Source organism: Octopus sinensis, linkage group LG27 (assembly GCF_006345805.1).
Source record: "Octopus sinensis linkage group LG27, ASM634580v1, whole genome shotgun sequence".
Lineage (NCBI taxonomy): Eukaryota > Metazoa > Mollusca > Cephalopoda > Octopoda > Octopodidae > Octopus > Octopus sinensis.
Window position 1 is genome coordinate 3,732,839 of NC_043023.1, and position 19,020 is coordinate 3,751,858.

Consider the following 19,020-nt stretch of genomic DNA (forward strand, 5'->3'; position numbering starts at 1 on the left):
CTAAGGCTATAGCAGTGGGACTGAACTCCGGAACCATGTGGTTTGGAAGCAAGCTTCTTACCACACAGCCATTCCTGCTTCTATATACATCATCATCATTGTTTAATGTCTGCTTTCCATGCTGGCATGGGTTGAACGGTTTGACTGAGGACTGGTGAACCAGAGGCTGCACCAGGCTCCAATCTTGATCTGGCAAAATTTCCACAGCTGGATGCCCTTCCTATACGCCAACCACTCCGAAGTGTGTAGTATTTATATTTATACATATACACCAGAGACGTGCTATATCTATGTGTGTGTGTGTGTGTATATATATATATATATATATATATCATCGTCGTTCAACATCTGCTTTCCATGCTAGCATGGGTTGAATGGTTTGACTGAGGACTGGCAAGCCAGGAGGTTGCACCAGGCTCAATCTGATCTGGCAGAGTTTCTACAGCTGGATGCCCTTCCTAACGCCAACCACTCTGTGATTGTAGTATATATATTTATACATATACACCAGAGACCTGCAATATGTATATGTATGTATGTGTGTGTTTATATATATATATATATAAATATATATATATATATGTATCATTGTCGTTTTTTAACATCCACTTTCCATGCTGGCATGGGTTAGACGGTTTGACTGAGGATTGGCTGGCCAGAGGCTGCATCAGGTTCCAATCTGATCTGGCAAAGTTTCTACAGCTGGATGCCCTTCCTAACACCAACCACTCCAAGAGTGTAGTATATATATTTATATATATACACCAGAGACGTGCTACCTGGATAGGCAAGGTAGGCAGTGCCTACTTGGAATAAAATAGATTGATAGCAACATTTTTCTTTTATGGCAAAATATACCCCTAATTCAATAAAATTATGAAGGTTACTCTGATTATTCTGCATAAAATATTTTATTTTTTTGTAGATTAGGTAGGCATAATTCACCCCTGCTTTTCAATCTCAGTATTAAAGCTACGCATAGGATTGATGTAGTACACATGCTGCGTACACTCCTACAACAATGTTTTCTTTACGCACTTTAAAGGCAGAAGTAATCTGCCTTCAACTCAGTCACACATCCGTGTTTTGCTTATTTTTTTTGGTGTTTTACTACATAAAGGTTGCCAACTGCCTACCCTGAGTAATTACTGGTGGTACATGATTGATATAGACACATACATACACATGCTTCTTTCAGTCTCCATCTACCAAATCTATTCACAAGGCTTTGGTTGGCCCAAGGTTATAGACGAAGACACTTGTCCAAGATGCCATGCAGTGGGACTGAACCCAAGTCAATATGGTTGGGAAGTAAGCTTCTTACCCACACAGCTACGCCTGCACCTATGATATTATTCGGCAGTAGAAAGTAGGATAGTAGTCTGGTGCTAGTAGTGAAGATGACAGCAATGATGATAGTTGTAGTGGTCATGGTAGGATTGGTTGCCATGGTGATTACTGGTGGTGTTGATGTTGATAGTGATGATGATGGTGGTTGTTAATGATAATGGTTGATAAGGAAGATGGTAGGATTGTGTGTGGTGGTGGTGGTGGTAGTTATAATGATGGGGATAGCTGTGGTGGTTGTAGTAGTAGTGGTAGCGATGGTAGTGATGGTGGTGGTGGTGTTATAGTGGTGATAGTGGCTGTGATTATGATGGTGGTGGTGGTGGTAGTTGTGGTAGTGGTGATAGCGGCGATAGTGGTGGTGGTAGTATTGGTGATAGTGGTTATGGTGGTGATTGTGATTATGGTAGTTGTGGTAATGATGATGGTGGTGTTAATGTTTGTTTGTTCAAAGGCGGTGCTCCAGCATGGCCGCAGTCAAATGAGTGAAACAAGTAAAAGTTGTTGACCCCTCTTTGGGTTTTGATTCCACTTTACAAAGTTCCTCATTGTAATGGTTGTCAACCACCACCACCGTCACTACCACCATCGCCTCAACCATCACCATCACCACTACCACCACCACACCACCAACATCCCCACCACCACACCAACATCACCACCACCACCATTCCCACCACCACCACCATCACTACAACTACCACCACCATCACTACTTCTACTACCACCATCACTACTACCACCATCACTACTACTACTACTACTACCACCACCATCACTACTTCTACTACCACCATCACTACTACCACCATCACTACTACTACTACTACTACCACCACCATCACTACTTCTACTACTACCACCACCATCACTGCTACAACCACCACCAACCACTACTACAACCACCATTACTACTGCCACCACTATCATCACCATTACTACCACTACCACCACTGCCACCACCACCTTCACTACTACCACCATGACAATCACTTCCACCACCATCACTATACCACCACCACTACGATCACCACTATTACTACTACCACCATCACCATCATTGCCACCACCACCACTACTACCAATACTATCACCAGTCTCCCTCCTACCACAACCCTACTATTACTACTGCTATTTGTAGCCAATGAGAAACCCTCTAAAGGGTCATTGCTTGACCTGCTTAAAATAGCTGCCAGATGTCCCTCAAATCACAGTAGTGCCTTTCAAAGGGAGCACGTGAGATGATGTGGTCTTTGTGAATGTCATGGCTGGAATGCCTTTGATCCTACATCTGTTTGATCACTATTACCATTGATACTACAACTTCTGTACACGGATTTAAACACACATCTTCACATACACACACATCTTCACATACACACACATCTTCACAGACACACGTCTTCACACACACGCGCGTCTTCACACACACACACGCGCGTCTTCACACACACACGCGCGTCTTCACACACACACACGCGCGTCTTCACACACACAGACGCGTCTTCACACACACAGACGCGTCTTCACACACACAGACGCGTCTTCACACACGTCTTCACACACACGCGTCTTCACACACACGCGTCTTCACACACACACGTCTTTACATACACACACATCTTTACATACACACACATCTTTACATACACACACATCTTTACATACACACACATCTTTACATACACACACACTTCACATACACACACACTTCACATACACACACAACTTCACATACACACACACGTCTTCACAACACACACACACTCACTTCTTCACACACGTCTTCTCACACACATCTTCACATACACTCACTCACACATACGTCTTCACACACACACACATCTTTACATACACACACATCTTTACATACACACACATCTTTACATACACACACATCTTTACATACACACACACTTCACATACACACACAACTTCACATACACACACACGTCTTCACAACACACACACACTCACTTCTTCCACACACGTCTTCTCACACACATCTTCACATACACTCACTCAACACATACGTCTTCACATACCCCCACATCTTTACATACACACACATCTTTACATACACACACATCTTTACATACACACACACTTCACATACACACACAACTTCACATACACACACACGTCTCACAACACACACACACTCACTTCTCACACACGTCTTCTCAACACACATCTTCACATACACTCACTCACACATACGTCTTCACACACAACATCTTTACATACACACACATCTTACATACACACACAACTTCACATACACACACACGTCTTCACAACACACACACACTCACTTCTTCACACACGTCTTCTCACACACATCTTCACATACACTCACTCACACATACGTCTTCACATACCCCCACATCTTTACATACACACACATCTTTACATACACACACATCTTTACATACACACACACTTCACATACACACACAACTTCACATACACACACACGTCTTCACAACACACACACACTCACTTCTTCACACACGTCTTCTCACACACATCTTCACATACACTCACTCACACATACGTCTTCACACACACACATCTTTACATACACACACATCTTTACATACACACACAACTTCACATACACACACACGTCTTCACAACACACACACACTCCTTCACACACGTCTTCTCACACACATCTTCACATACACTCACTCACACATACGTCTTCACATACACACACATCTTCACATACACCCACATCTTCACATACACCCTCATCTTTACCTATAGTCGCCCAGCTTCCCATGCATCTCTTCAGGCTCAACATTTCCAAGCAGATACATGTGTGCACACACATGCACTAATACACTTTTACACACAACCACACAAGCTGCAAACACACTCACACATTCATAAACACACTCATACACATACTCATTTGTACACACAAACACATACACTCATACACACCTCTTCACAGTCACACACACCTCATCACACACACACTTTATTCTTCAATATTTTGGAAAAAAAACTTAAAATGGCACCAGCTTTGTATCGGCAAAGAATTCGAGGTAAGACAATAATTATCATCATAGATCGGTGAGGAAGAATCGGTAACACAGCATCAGACCAGATGATGCCTTGCCATGTTTACTTCCACCTCTGTAGGTCCTGAGTTCAGACTGAACTCGTGCCAACTTCACAGGTAATATTTCTCCATGTCAGACACATCTTTTGCAAATTCAAAATGAACTGTTCTCATTTATAACCACCATATGATGTTGAGAAATAAGTACGCACACACTTATAAACACACACCATACACACACACACACACGCACACATATAGACACATGCATAGCTGTATAGTAAGAACTTTGCTTGCCAGCCAGATGATTTCAGGTTCAATCTCACCATATTGCACCTTGGAAAAATACCTTCTGTTGCAGCCTTGAGCCAAGCAAAACCTTGTGAGTGAATTTTGTAGACAGGAAATGAAAGAAGCCCATGTATGTATTTATGTGTGTGTATGCTGGTGTGTTTATGTATCCATAACTTAGTGGTTCAGCAGAAGAGACCAATAAAGTACCAAGCTGGTGTTGATTCATTTGACGAACTTTCTTCAAGGTGGTGCTCCAGCATGGCCACAGACTGAAATGAGCAAATGTTAGAAGTAAAAGCTATATGTACATACCTATCATCATCATCATCATCTTTTAATGCCCCCCCTTTCTGTACACATGGGTTGGACAGAGTTTGTTGAGGCTGAATTTCTAAGACTGGATGCCTTCCCTATCACCAACCCTCTCCTGTTTCCTAGAAATGTAATTTTTCCCCGTGGCCACATACGAGACTTGCATAATAATGACAATGCTTCTTTTACAACTATAAGACCATATTAGGAAATGGAGGTACACACACACACACACACACAAAACACACTCACACACTCACATGTTGACACTGCTAGATTGAATGGTGCTACACAGGTGTTGAAACCATAATGATTCCTGTTAGGCAGCTGAAGATGGGTGTATATTTTTGATGTGCTTGTTGACAGTAAACCTTTTGTATCCTGTATTCTTGTTCTACTTCTTGTAAGGTTAAACTTCTTCAGTGGTTTTTGGTTTTGATGTGTACATTAAATGATGCCTTGATATTGTATGATTCCCCTACTATATACTACTATACTATACATTAGATAATGTAGTCCTAGATACATTATGTCTGAATAGAAGATGGGATGGTCACATATGGAACATCTTTGATCATAGGTCTCTTGGTTCAGATCACTCAGGGTTTTAACAACAACTATAGCTACTAATACTAACTGCTATACTACACATTAGCTAATGTAGTCCTAGATACACTGTCTGAATAATAGATGGGATGGTCACAGCTGGAACATCTTTGATCATGTCTGCTGAGTCAGGACTGACCTGGGGCTAAATAACAATAGCAGCTATGATTACTAATAGTAGCTACTATACATGAGATAATGTAGTCTTAGATATACTGTGTCTGAATAAAAGATGGGATGGTCACAGCTGGAACATCTTTGATCATAGGTCTTCTGGATTAGGACTGACCTGGGGCTAAACAGCAGCAGCAACAATTTTAACCACTAATACTAACTGCTATACTATATACTATACATTAGATAACATAGTCCTAGATGTCAGAATAAAAGATGGGAAGGTCACAATTGGAGCAGCTTTGATCACAGGTCTGCTAGATCAGAACAGACCTTGGGCAAAACGACTATGGCCATTAACATTACTGTACATTAGATAATGTAGTCCTAGATACACTATGCCTGAATGAAAGATGGGATGGTCTTTGATCATGGATCTGCTGGATCAGGGCTAACCTGGGGCTAAATATCTGTAATCAAGCTAAACAGTGCCTTCCTTCTCCCCCTCCCTCCCTATCTTTCTCTCCCTCCCTCCCTCCCTCTCCCCCTCTCTTTCTCCCCCCTACTTTTCACACCCCTTCAAATCCCCTAAACACACACCACCTTGTTGTGCGGACTCAGGAATGGTTTGGACATGGTCTGGTGCAATTAATTGGTTGCTATGCCAACGGGAATTTTTATCTACTTGTGGGGGAGGGAGGGACCGGGGGGGTGGGGATTGAGGAAGTTGGTCCATGAAGCCAACTTTTTGGCAGATTACTTAAAAGTACTACTACTACTGCTGCTATGACTACTGCTACTACTATCACTATAACTGCTACTGCCTTCATTATCATCATCACTATCATTACAAAAGTCATCATCATTTCTCAACCCTTTTTTTTTTTCCCTATGGACCCTTCTGGTCCCTATTTTACTTAGATGGACCCTCTGAGCTATTTGATGTTCAACCTTTTAGCATTCATATTATTGTCGAATGTGATTTGTATTCATTCACATAGGCACAGGAGTTGGTGTGTGGTAAGAAGCTTGCTTCCCAACCACATGGTGCTGGGTTTAGTCCCACTGTGTGGCACCTTGGGCAAGTGTCTTTTGCTATAGCCTCGGGCCGATTAAAGCCTTGTGAGTGGTATTGGTTGAACATCAATTTGCTCAACTAAAGGCGGTGCTCCAGCATGGCCACAGTCAAATGACTGAAACAAGTAAAAGAGTATGGCTGCTGCCAGCCACTATCTGAACGTGGCCGATGCCAGCGCCACCTTGCCTGGCTTCTGTGCTAGTGGCACATAAAAAGCACCAACCGATCAAAGCCACTGCCAGCCTCCCCTGGCATCTGTGCGGGTGGCATGTAAAAAGCACCCACAACACTCACGGAGTGGTTGGCATCAGGAAGGGCATCCAGCTGTAGAAACACTGCCTGGTGCAGCCTCCTGGCTTCCCAGACTCCGGTTGAACCATCCAACCCGTGCTTGCATGGAAAATGAACATTAAACAATGATGATGATGATGAGATATATATATATATATATATATATATATATATATATATATATATATATATATATAATGGGCTTCTTTCAATTTCTGTCTACCAATCTACTCAAAAGGCCTTTGATAAACTATAGTAGAAAACACCTTTCCAAGGTGCCATGTAGTGGGATTGAACCGAGAACTATGTGGTTGGGAAGCAAGCTCCTTACCACACAGCCTCATCGAGAGAGAGAGAGGCAGATATGGGCTTCTCTCAGTTTCTATACCAAATCCAGTCGCAAAGCTCTGATTTACCTGGGGCTATAGTGGAAGTCTCTAGCCCCAGGTGCCAAGCAGTGGGACTGAACTTGGAAACATCTGGTTCAGCAATAAACACCTTAACGAATCAACCATACTTGCAACTCTATTAATTAAAAAAAAAAAAACCCAATTGTGTGAACTTAAAATATCGGACCAAAAATACTGAACCAAAAATAAATAGAAACTAGTGATCGGTGAAAACACCCAAATTACTCACCTTGACAAGCACAGGTAAACATATCCTTAACGATAACAACAAAACAAGGTCAGTCATGAATTGGGCTGAAATGATTCCTAGTGTTACCTACTTGCGTGTCTTCGGTAAACAAAATATTTTCTTCAAGACGTATAACCTTACTAAATATTTAGTACTGACTTGTGTCATATGTTGTACTGTGTTACATTATAATGTTAGTATATAGGCGTAGGAGTGGCTGTGTGGTAAGTAGCTTGCTAACCAACCACATGGTTCTGGGTTCAGTCCCACTGTGTGGCATCTTGGGCAACTGTCTTCTGCTATAGCCTCGGGCTGACCAATGCCTTGTGAATAGATTTGGTAGACGGAAACTGAAAGAAGCCCGTCGTATATATGTATATATATATGTATATATATATAGGCGTAGGAGTGGCTGTGTGGTAAGTAGCTTGCTAACCAACCACATGGTTCTGGGTTCTGTCCCACTGTGTGGCATCTTGGGCAAGTGTCTTCTACTATAGCCTCGGGCCGACCAATGCCTTGTGAGTGGATTTGGTAGACAGAAACTGAAAGAAGCCCGTCGTATATATATATATATATATATATATGCATGTATGTTTGTGTGTCTGTGTTTGTCCCCCTAGCATTGCTTGACAACCGATGCTGGTGTGTTTACGTCTCCGTCACTTAGCGGTTCGGCAAAAAGAGACCGATAGAATTAGTACTGGGCTTACAAAGGAATAAGTCCCGGGGTCGATTTGCTCGACTAAAGGCAGTGTTCCAGCATGGCCGCAGTCAAATGACTGAAACAATTAAAAGAAAAGAAAAAGAAAAAAAGAAAAGAATAGCATAGGCGTGGCTGTGTGGGTATGGAGTTTTGCTTCTCATTCATGCGGCTTTTGGTTCAATCCCACTGTGTGGGACCTCGGGCAAATCATCATCATCATCGTTTAATGTCCGCTTTCCATGCTAGCATGGGTTAGACGTATGACTGAGGGCTGGCAAACCAGATGGCTGCACCAGGCTCCAATCTTGATCTGGCAGAGTTTCTACAGCTGGATGCCCTTCTTAATGCCAACCACTCCAAGAGTGTAGTGGGTGCTTTTATGTGCCACCGGCACGGGGCCAGTCAGGCAGTCCTGGCAACGACCTCGCTCGAATCTTTTTACACATGCCACTGGCACAGGTGCCAATAAGGTGATGCTGGTAACGATCATGCTCAAATGGTGCCGTTTACGTGCCACCAGCACGGAAGCCAGTTAGCTGCTCTGGCAACGATCACGCTCGGATGGTGCTCTTGGCACCCTACTACCACGGGGCACAAGTGTCAATAAGGCGACACTGGTAACGATCACACTCGAATGGTGCCTTTTACATGCCATGGCACGGAAGCCAGTTAGCTGCTCTGACAACGATCATGCTCGGATGGTGCTCTTACCACTCCACTAGCACGGATGCCAGTCATCGAATTTGATTTTGATTTCACTTGCCTCAACAGGTCTTCGCAAGCAGAGTTTAGTGTCCAAAGAAGGAAAAGGTATGCATAAGTGGGCTGGTTATGCCCCTGGCATAGGCCACAGGTTATGGTCTCATTTGGCTAGGCGTGGCTGTGTGGGTATGGTGCTTTGCTTCTCATTCATTTGGCTTTTGGTTCAATCCCACTGTGTGGCACCACAGACAAATGTCTTTCCACCCCCCTTCCTTTTTACAGCTCCTTCGTTGATGAAAGCCTTATCAGTGGATTTGGTAGACTGAACCAAAAGCAACCTGTCGCACATGAGCGCACGTCTTGCCTCAGTCATTAAACCGTGGCCATACTGGGGCATCACCTTGAAGAATTTTAGTTGAACGAATCAAATCCAGTACTTTGTTTTAAGCCTGGTACTTTTTGTATCAATCCCTTTTGTTGAACCGCTAGGTTACAGGTATCTGATCACACTAACACCAGTTATCAAGCGGGATTGGGACACAAAAGACACACACACATATATGATGGGCTTCCTCCAGTTTCCATCTAGCAAATCTATTCACAAGGCTTTGGTCAGCCCTAGGCTATAATAGACACTTACCCAAGGTGCCACACCCCAGGACTGAACCTGGAACTATGTGGTTGGGAAGCAAGCTTCTCACCACACAGCACACCTGTACTTGCTACACCTGTGCCTAGATATATGCATGTGTGTCTGTGAGTCTGTATATATGTGTGAGGATCTGTGTGTGATATTGCAGGATAGTCGTAAACAAGTTTCACTGTCATACAAGCAGTGTCATGTCATTCATTTCCAATATTCTGTGAGGGGTGGCGAGCTGGCAGAATCATTAACACACTGGGTGAAATGCTTAGTGGTAATTCATTTGCCGTTACATTCTGAGTTCAAATTCTACCGAGGTTGACTTTCATCCTTTCAGGGTCGATTAAATAAGTACCAGTTACGCACTGGGATCAATGTGACTGGCTGTCACCCTCTCCAAAAATTTCAGCCCTTGTACCTATAATAGAAAGGATTATTATTATTATTGAGTGAGAGAGCAGTGTATGCCATCAAAGTGACACTGGGGTAAAATATACAAAGCCCAGTATACCCATCATGACTACCCATCTGATAAGGGCACACCAGGCACATGCATCACAACCATATCTGCGCGACATGGTGATCTCATATCAAGATAAACAGCGCATGACCTTGCAGGTGGGGCCCAGTTAGAATTTTCTTCTGGTCAAGTTGCCCATCCCGCTCAAAAGGTTCCTGAATAAGGATTGTTAAAGGATGTTGAACGAAACACCCATGTTTCCAGAGGTGAATTATTCAAACCCCAAATAATCCTTCTCAACACATGGCTATGATGCTCCCCAACTACTTCTGCTCGTGATCAGAGATGCACATATCGTCAGCCACTAAGGGAGTTGCTCAACTGGTTAAGGTCAAACAACTGACAAGCAAATCTTTGATATTGAGCAGAATATTTGCTGTAACCAATCTTTTATACCAAGACAAAACAATGTACATGATAAAACTTCCAATCAGTTAAGATCAGCAGCCATGAGAGCCACTGCCTGGGACTGCATCAGGGCATTAGATAGAAAGACATTTACAGCACCTAGGTTTCCCAAGCGGTCACCCATCTAAGTACTAACTAGGCTCGACTTTGCTTAACTTCTGTAATCGGACGAGAACCGGTGTTTTCAAAGTGATATGGCCGTATTATCATCATCATCATTATTATTATTATTATTATTATTATTATTATTATTAGAAGGCGGTAAGCTGTCAGAATGCCAGGTGAAATGGTTAGCAGTATTTCATCTGCCGTTACATTCTGAGTTCAAATTCCACCGAGGTCGATTTTGCCTCTCATTTTTTCAGGGTCGATTAATTAAGTACCAGTTACACACAGGGGTCGATGTGATTGACTGTCCCCGTCTCCCAAAATTTCAAGCTTTGTGCCTATAGCAGAAAGGATTATTATTATTCTTAAGGCAGTGAGCTGGCAGAATCATTAGCATGTTGGACAAAATGCTTGATGGTATTTCGTCTGTCAGTATGTTCTGAGTTCAAATTCCAGCGAGGTCAACTTGACCTTTCATCTTTTCGGAGTCGATTAAATAAGTACCAGTTACACACTCGGGGCGATGTAATCGACCTAATCTATTTATCTGTCCTTGTTTGTCCCCTCTATGTTTAGCCCCTTGTGGGCAATAAAGAAATGTTTATTCTGTGAAAACATATCCGACCATGGGGATGTGTCACCGTAGTCGGAAACAGGTACACACACGCACACACACATCTAATTGTATGCACATTCACACTCATATGTAATTGTACGCACATAGGCGTAGGAGTGGTTGTGTGGTAATCAGCTTGCTTACGAACCACGTGGTTCCGTGTTCAGTCCCACTGTATGGCACCTTGGGTAAGTGTCTTCTACTATAGCCTCGGGCCGACAAAAGTCTTGAGTGAATTTGGTAGACGGAAACTGAAAGAAGCCCGTCGTATATATGTATATATATGTATATATGTATATATATATGTATATATATATATATATATATATATATATATATATATATATGTATGTATGTGTATATATATGTATGTGTGTGTCTGTGTTTGTCCCCACCAACATCACTTGACAACTGATGCTGGTGTGTTTACATTCCCATAACTTAGCAGTTTGGCAAAAGAGACCGATAGAATAAGTACTGGGCTTACAAAAAATAAGTCCTGGGGTCGATTTTGCTCGACTAAAAGGCGGTGCTCCAGCATGGCCACAGTCAAATGACTGAAACAAGTAAAAGAGTACATACATGCACACACACATGCAACTGTACACACACACCACACACACACACACAAACTACACATTACACCTGCACCACCCTACACTGCTCCACCCAACCCACCCTCCACAATTGATCTTAATCTGATTGTAGATAATTTCGTTAATTACCTTAATCTGGATAATTCACCATTTAACATCTGGGTCAGAGGTCATGACCTCTTATTCCTCTCCCTCACTCTCCTTTATTCTTCTCTCTTTCCCTCACTCTATTTTCCTCTCCAGCTACGTGGTGGGGAGCAATGGGGTTATTTAGCCCTAGGTCAGTCCACTTTTGTTCATCGCTTCATTAGTTTCCCAGACATGGTGTCTCTAGGAGTACATTATCCGATGTGCTGTTTTAGAAGCAGCATTGGGATTTAAGGCAAGGAATTAGTTCTAACGATTGAGTCTGTTCGTTAAAATGCCTCACAGTATTTCATTATCTTCGTCGGTGTTTCCTAAAGCAGGCAATGCTGTACCCTTGGGTGCAGTGGAAAGATCCCAGGTGGAGGGGGTGGTGAAGAAAATGGGGTGTTAATGGAATGGCCAAAAGGTGTGGGGAGCAATGGATATAAAATTAATGAAATAGTGGATTAATTAAGGCGTAGGAGTGGTTCCTTACCAACTACATGGTTCTAGATTCAGTCCCATTGCGTGGCACCTTGGGCAAGTGTCTTCTATATATTTCTTTATTACCCACAAGGGGCTAAACACAGAGGGGACAAACAAGGACAGACAAACGGACTAAGTCGATTACAGCGATCCCCGGTGTGTAACTGGTACTTTATTTATCGACCCCGAAAGGATGAAAGGCAAAGTCCACCTCGGCGGAATTTGAACTCACAACGTAATGACAGACAAAATACGGTTACACATTTCGCCCGGCCTGCTAACGTTTCTACCAGTTCATCGCTTCGTCTTCTACTATAGCCTTGGGCTGACCAAAGCCTTGTGAGTGGATTTGGTAGACGGACACTGAAAGAAGCTCATCGTATATATATGTATGTATGTGTGTGTGTGTGTGTGTGTATATGCTTGTGTGTATGTGTTTGTCCCCCCAACATTGTTTGACAACCGATGCTGGTGTGTTTGCGTCCCCATAACTTAGCGGTTCGGTAAAAGATACCGATAGAATAAGTACTAGGTGTACAAAGAATAAGTCCTGGGGTCGATTTGCTCGACTAAAGGCAGTGCTCCAGCATGGCCACAGTCAAATGACTGAAACAAGTAAAAGAGTAAGTTTTATTTGTGAAATTCTGTTTGTTTTGAATTTGCTGTAGAAAGTGGTCTCTGTTTGTGATGGTGAATGGGCGGGTGGGTGGAGGGGCTTGGAATGTGGCCTGGGGTGCCTGGGAACCACAGGTGTATATCATCTATGTCATCTTCTTCATCATCATCATCATCACCATCATCATGTTGTCAATTTCTTTGTCTTCGTCATCACTGTCTTCATCATTTCCTCCATCATCAGTGATCATCATCGTCATCACCATCTTCATCATTTCTTACATCGTCATCACCATCTTCATCATTTCTTTCGTCATCACCATCTTCATCATTTCTTACATCGTCATCACCATCTTCATCATTCTTACATCGTCATCACCATCTTCATCATTTCTTACATCGTCATCACCATCTTCATCATTTCTTACATCGTCATCACCATCTTCATCATTTCTTACATCGTCATCACCATCTTCATCATTTCTTACATCGTCATCACCATCTTCATCATTTTTCATCATCACCACCACCACCACTGTCATCACAATCATTGTCATCATCATCATCTTGAAGAAATAATGTTTTGTGGTATTTCTTCTGACTCTTAACATTCTGGGTTCAAACCCAGCCAAGATCAACTTGACCTTCCATCCTTCCAACGTCAATAAATTAAGTTACCAGTTAAGTACTAAAATCAATGCTATCAACTAACCCCTTCCCTCAAAATTCCTCTCCTTGAACCTAAAGCAGCAACCATTATTATTATTATTATTATTATTATTATTATTGTCATTATTATTATTATTATTATTGTTATTATTATTAAGACTAAGTTCTGAGTTCAAATTCCGCTGAGGTCAGTTTTTCCTTTTATCCTTTTGGGGCCAATAAATTAAGTGCCAGTGAAACACTGGGGTCGATGTAATCAATTAGTCCCATCCCCCAAAATTTGAGGCCTTGTGCCTCCAGTAGAAGGATTATTATTATTGGGTGACCCCCTTCGGTCATGAATGACCATGGAATTGCACCTAGAAAGTTACCCTCCGAGGCACAAGTCCGGGCAAGGTTTGTTTATGGAAGACCACCAGTCGCCCATGTATACTGGCCTCTCCTCTCCATGCCACCAATATTATCCAAGGGAAAGGCAAAGGGGCCAATCCAGCATGGCACCAGTGATGTTGCAACACTTTTCTACAGCTGAGTGGATTTGGGAAAAAATGCGGATTATACTCGAGGATTTATGGTATTCACATTGATTTGGATTATCTCATAGCTTCATGATTTCACTGATATGATTGATTATTGTTCAAAGGACATTGTAGGGTAGGTATGAGAGGTCAGATATGGCCCTAGTTTAAATGCTAAAAGGTTAAAGTATTTTTTTTTCTTGTGTCTTTCAGTTTCCATCATGTCGCAGAAGTGCCCACGGTGTGATAAAGCTGTATATTTTGCTGAAGAAGTGCGAGCCCTTGGCAAGAAATGGCACAAACTTTGTTTGAAATGTGGTAGGTTACAGTTTTATTGCGTGTTGTGTGTGTGTGTGTGTGTGTGTGTGCGTGTGAACATGTCTCTGAGTATGAATGTGTGTGTGACGATATCTTGTTTCTTATTTCTTTACTACCCACAAGGAGCTAAACACAGAGGGGACAAACAAGGACAGACAAACGGATTAAGTCGATTACATCGACCCCAGTGCGTAACTGGTACTTATTTAATCAACCCTGAAAGGATGAAAGGCAAAGTCGACCTTGGCGGAATTTGAACTCAGAACGTAGGGGCAGACGAAATACCTGTTTCTTCACTACCCACAAGGGGCTAAACACAGAGAGGACAAACAAGGACACACACACGGATTAAGTCGATTGCATCGACTCCAGTGCGTAACTGGTACTTTATTTATCGACCCCGAAAGGATGAAAGGTAAAGTCGACCTCGGCAGAATTTGAACTCAGAACGTAGCAGCAGACGAAATACCACTAAGCATTTCACCCGGTGTGCTAACGATTGTACCAGCTCGCTACCTTATAAGTGGAATATATGTTGTTTCTGTTCATGTAATGCTTTCGTTTCTATTCTTAACCCCTTTTGATAGCAACCTGTCTGAGACAACATAGAACCCCTGTTTTAACTATTTTAACCCTTTTGATACTAAATCACCCAGGGCTGCCCCAGGATATATGGTACACACTTCCTATCTTAATGTGAACTACATACATTAAAACCTTCCGTCAAATCAAGATGAATTGAGGGAAAAACTGTATTTCAATAGAAATATATTAACAAAAGGGTTAAAGGGATCTAAGTTTGAACCTTCCATAAACATTTCTTGTTCGAGATAACCTTGACAAGTGATGAATTGAAGATGGCCACAGATGAGTGCAAGGTTAGCAGCGCACAGCTCTTCTTCAGCTCTTCATCATTGTCGTTTAATGTCCGCTTTCCATGCTAGCATGGGTTGGACGATTTGACTGAGGGCTGGCGAACCAGATGGCTGCACCAGGCTCCATACTTGATCTGGCAGAGTTTCTACAGCTGAATGCCCTTCCTAATGCCAACCACTCCGAAAGTGTAGTGGGTGCTTTTACATGCCACCGACACGGGGCCAGTCAGGCGGTGCTGGCAACGACCTCGCTCGAATCTTTTACACATGCCACCGGCACAGGTGCCAGTAAGGCGATGCTGGCAACGATCACGCTCAAATGGTGTCTTTTATGTGCCACCGGCACGGAGGCCAGATAGTCACTCTGGCAATGATCATACTCGTATGGTGCTCTTAATACCCTACTAGCACGGGGCTTGAGTGCCAGTAAGGTGATGCTGGTAACGATCATGCTCAAAGGGTGCCTTTTAAGTGCCACTGGTACTGAAACCAGTTAGCCACTCTGTCAATGATCACACTCGTATGGTGCTCATTACACCCTGCTAGCATGGGTTCCAGACTAGTTATCGGTCATCCTTAATGATGACCAGCTGGTTCTTATTGCTCTGACAGCTGAACATGTGTAGAGTTACAGTTGTTGGGGTGAAGGGGGACGAGTTTTATATACAGGTGTGTTTGTGGAATGAAATAGATATGATGATAGAAGCAGTTTCTCCGTGTCCAAAGATCATGTGAAAGAGTGGCACACCCTCAAGTGGTTACGTAAACCGGTCCTTGACACTGCCGGAACTTTCTTCCTGCTTGCTCTTAGTAATTTTAGCCAATTCATGCAATCCAGTACAAGTCTAAACTTGAGAATCTGACCTGTGACTCAGCAGGCTAAGGTGTCCGTGATGACCAGCAAGCTGTAGGTTTTACATTAGAGTGGACTTCTACAAGGTGAATTGCCTTAAAGAGCTCCCTGGTGCTGCAAGGGAGTCAAAGTGGGCACTGAACTACAAGAGGGACTCCACTCCCAGGTTTGCTGTTGAGGTTGACTCTGTGAGCCTTATCTTTTCCCAAAGCATTCACAAGGTAGTGAGGGTTTGTGTCATGGAGCTTCTTCCATAATATGTTAATTAATCCATAGCTGAACCCTAACATGCATAACTACTCTAGATCAGTCAGAGTAGACTGGAGAACAATAATAGCTAAGGGGTTATTCCACAATCCTCAAAACTCTGGAACACCTGAACCAAGGCCCCACTACCAGCTGAAGTTTAAAACCATATCCAGAACAGATACATAAATGCTAATTACCCCATAACTGGGACCTTTACTGGCGGGACCCTGACTACTCTGAGTTTCATCAGACCTGGGAACTATAATGGCTAAGGAGTGGTTCCACAATCCTGAAAACTCTGGAACCCCTAAACCAGGGTCCTACTAGTGGTGTCATACCCAAAACATATAGAGATATACTATTTAACCCATGGCTGGGAACCCTAACAGGTGCTGCTATGCCAGGTTTGAGTAGACTCTGTGTATATTATATATATATATATATATATATATATATATACATATATATATATATATATAATATATATATATATATACATATATATATATATATATATATATATATATATATTATATATATATATATATATATATATATATATATATGTGTGTGTGTGTCTGTCCCAACATCGCTTGACATCAATGCTGGTGTGTTTACGTCCCCGTAACTTAGCGGTTCGGCATAAGAGGCCGATAGAATAAGTACTAGGCTAACAAAGAATAAGTCCTGGGGTTGATTTGCTCAACTAAAGGTGGTGCTCCAGCATGGCAACTGTCAAAATGACAAATAAAAGAAAGAAAAAAGGAAGAATATATCAGGTTGAGTAAAAAGTAAGCAACGTTTTGAACCATGAAGAATTTGTACTGGATTTTTGCCAAGTTTTGAATTTTTATTAAACATTTTTTTGCAATTGTCTAATAATTGTCCTGACTAGGCGCAGGAATGGCTGTGGTAAGTAGCTTGCTAACCAACCACATGGTTCCGGGTTCAGTCCCACTGCGTGGCACCTTGGGCAACTGTCTTCTGCTATAGCCCCGGGCCGACCAATGCCTTGTGAGTGGATTTGGTAGGAGGAAACTGAAAGAAGCCCGTCGTATATATGTATATATATATATATATATATATGTATGTATATGTGTGTATATGTTTGTGTGTCTGTGTTTGTCCCCCTAGCATTGCTTGACAACCGATGCTGGTGTGTTTACGTCCCCATCACTTAGCAGTTTGGCAAAAAGAGACCGATAGAATAAGTACTAGGCTTACAAAGAATAAGTCCCGGGGTCGAGTTGCTAGATTAAAGGTGGTGCTCCAGCATGGCCACAGTCAAATGACTGAAACAAGTAAAAGAGAGTAAAGAGTAATGTAGACGCAGACTTGCCCAAATGCATCAATAAATTAACATTGATATTTTCTTCGCTGCTGTTACAATCATCTGAAATGGAACTGTCAAAGTGCGATATTTGAGCAATTTTGCTATTCAACTTCAAAAAAGGACGTAAAGCAGCTGAAATTCTCTTTACTCTTTTCACTCTTTTACTTGTTTCAGTCATTTTGACAGTTGCCATGCTGGAGCACCGCCTTTAGTCGAGCAAATCGACCCCGGGACTTATTTTGTAAGCCCAGTACTTATTCTATCGGTCTCTTTTCTCTTTTACTTGTTTCAGTCATTTGACTGTGGCCATGCTGGAGCACCGCCTTTAGTCGAGCAAATCGACCCCAGGACTTATTCTTTGTAAGCCCAGTACTTATTCTATCGGTCTCTTTTCTCTTTTACTTGTTTCAGTCATTTGACTGCGGCCATGCTGGTGCACCGCCTTTAGTCAAGCAAATCGACCCCGGGACTGATTCTTTGTAAGCCCAGTACTTATTCTATCGGTCTCTTTTTGCCGAACTGCTAAGTGACGGTGATGTAAACACACCAGCATCGGTTGTCAAGCAATGCTAGGGGAGACAAACACACACACACACACATACATATATATATATATACATATATTTAAGGCGGCGAGCTGGCAGAAATGTTAGCACGCTGAGCGAAATGCGTGGCCGTATTTCGTCTGCCGTTACGTTCTGAGTTCAAATTCCATCGAGGTCGACTTTGCCTTTCATCCTTTTGGGGTCGATAAATTAAGTACCAGTTGCGCACTGGGGTTGATGTAATCGACTTAATCCCTTTGTCTGTCCTTGTTTGTCCTCTCTGTGTTTAGCCCCTTGTGGGTAGTAAAGAAATATATATACATATATACGACAGGCTTCTTTCAGTTTCCATCTACCAAATCCACTCACAAGGCATTGGT

At 42.5% G+C, this 19,020-nt stretch overlaps 1 protein-coding gene and 1 pseudogene across 1 annotated transcript in view; one reads left to right on the forward strand and one right to left on the reverse strand.

Moving 5' to 3' along the window:
* LOC115225348 (cysteine and glycine-rich protein 1) overlaps positions 1-19,020 on the forward strand; it is a 53,843-nt gene that overhangs the window by 23,668 nt on the left and 11,155 nt on the right. The window contains exon 2 of the mRNA XM_029796298.2: positions 14,681-14,785. Within this exon, the coding sequence (XP_029652158.1) occupies positions 14,689-14,785 (97 nt within the window). The 5' untranslated portion in view covers positions 14,681-14,688. The remainder of the gene's footprint in view (positions 1-14,680; positions 14,786-19,020) is intronic.
* LOC115225523 lies at positions 10,821-10,939 on the reverse strand (annotated as a pseudogene).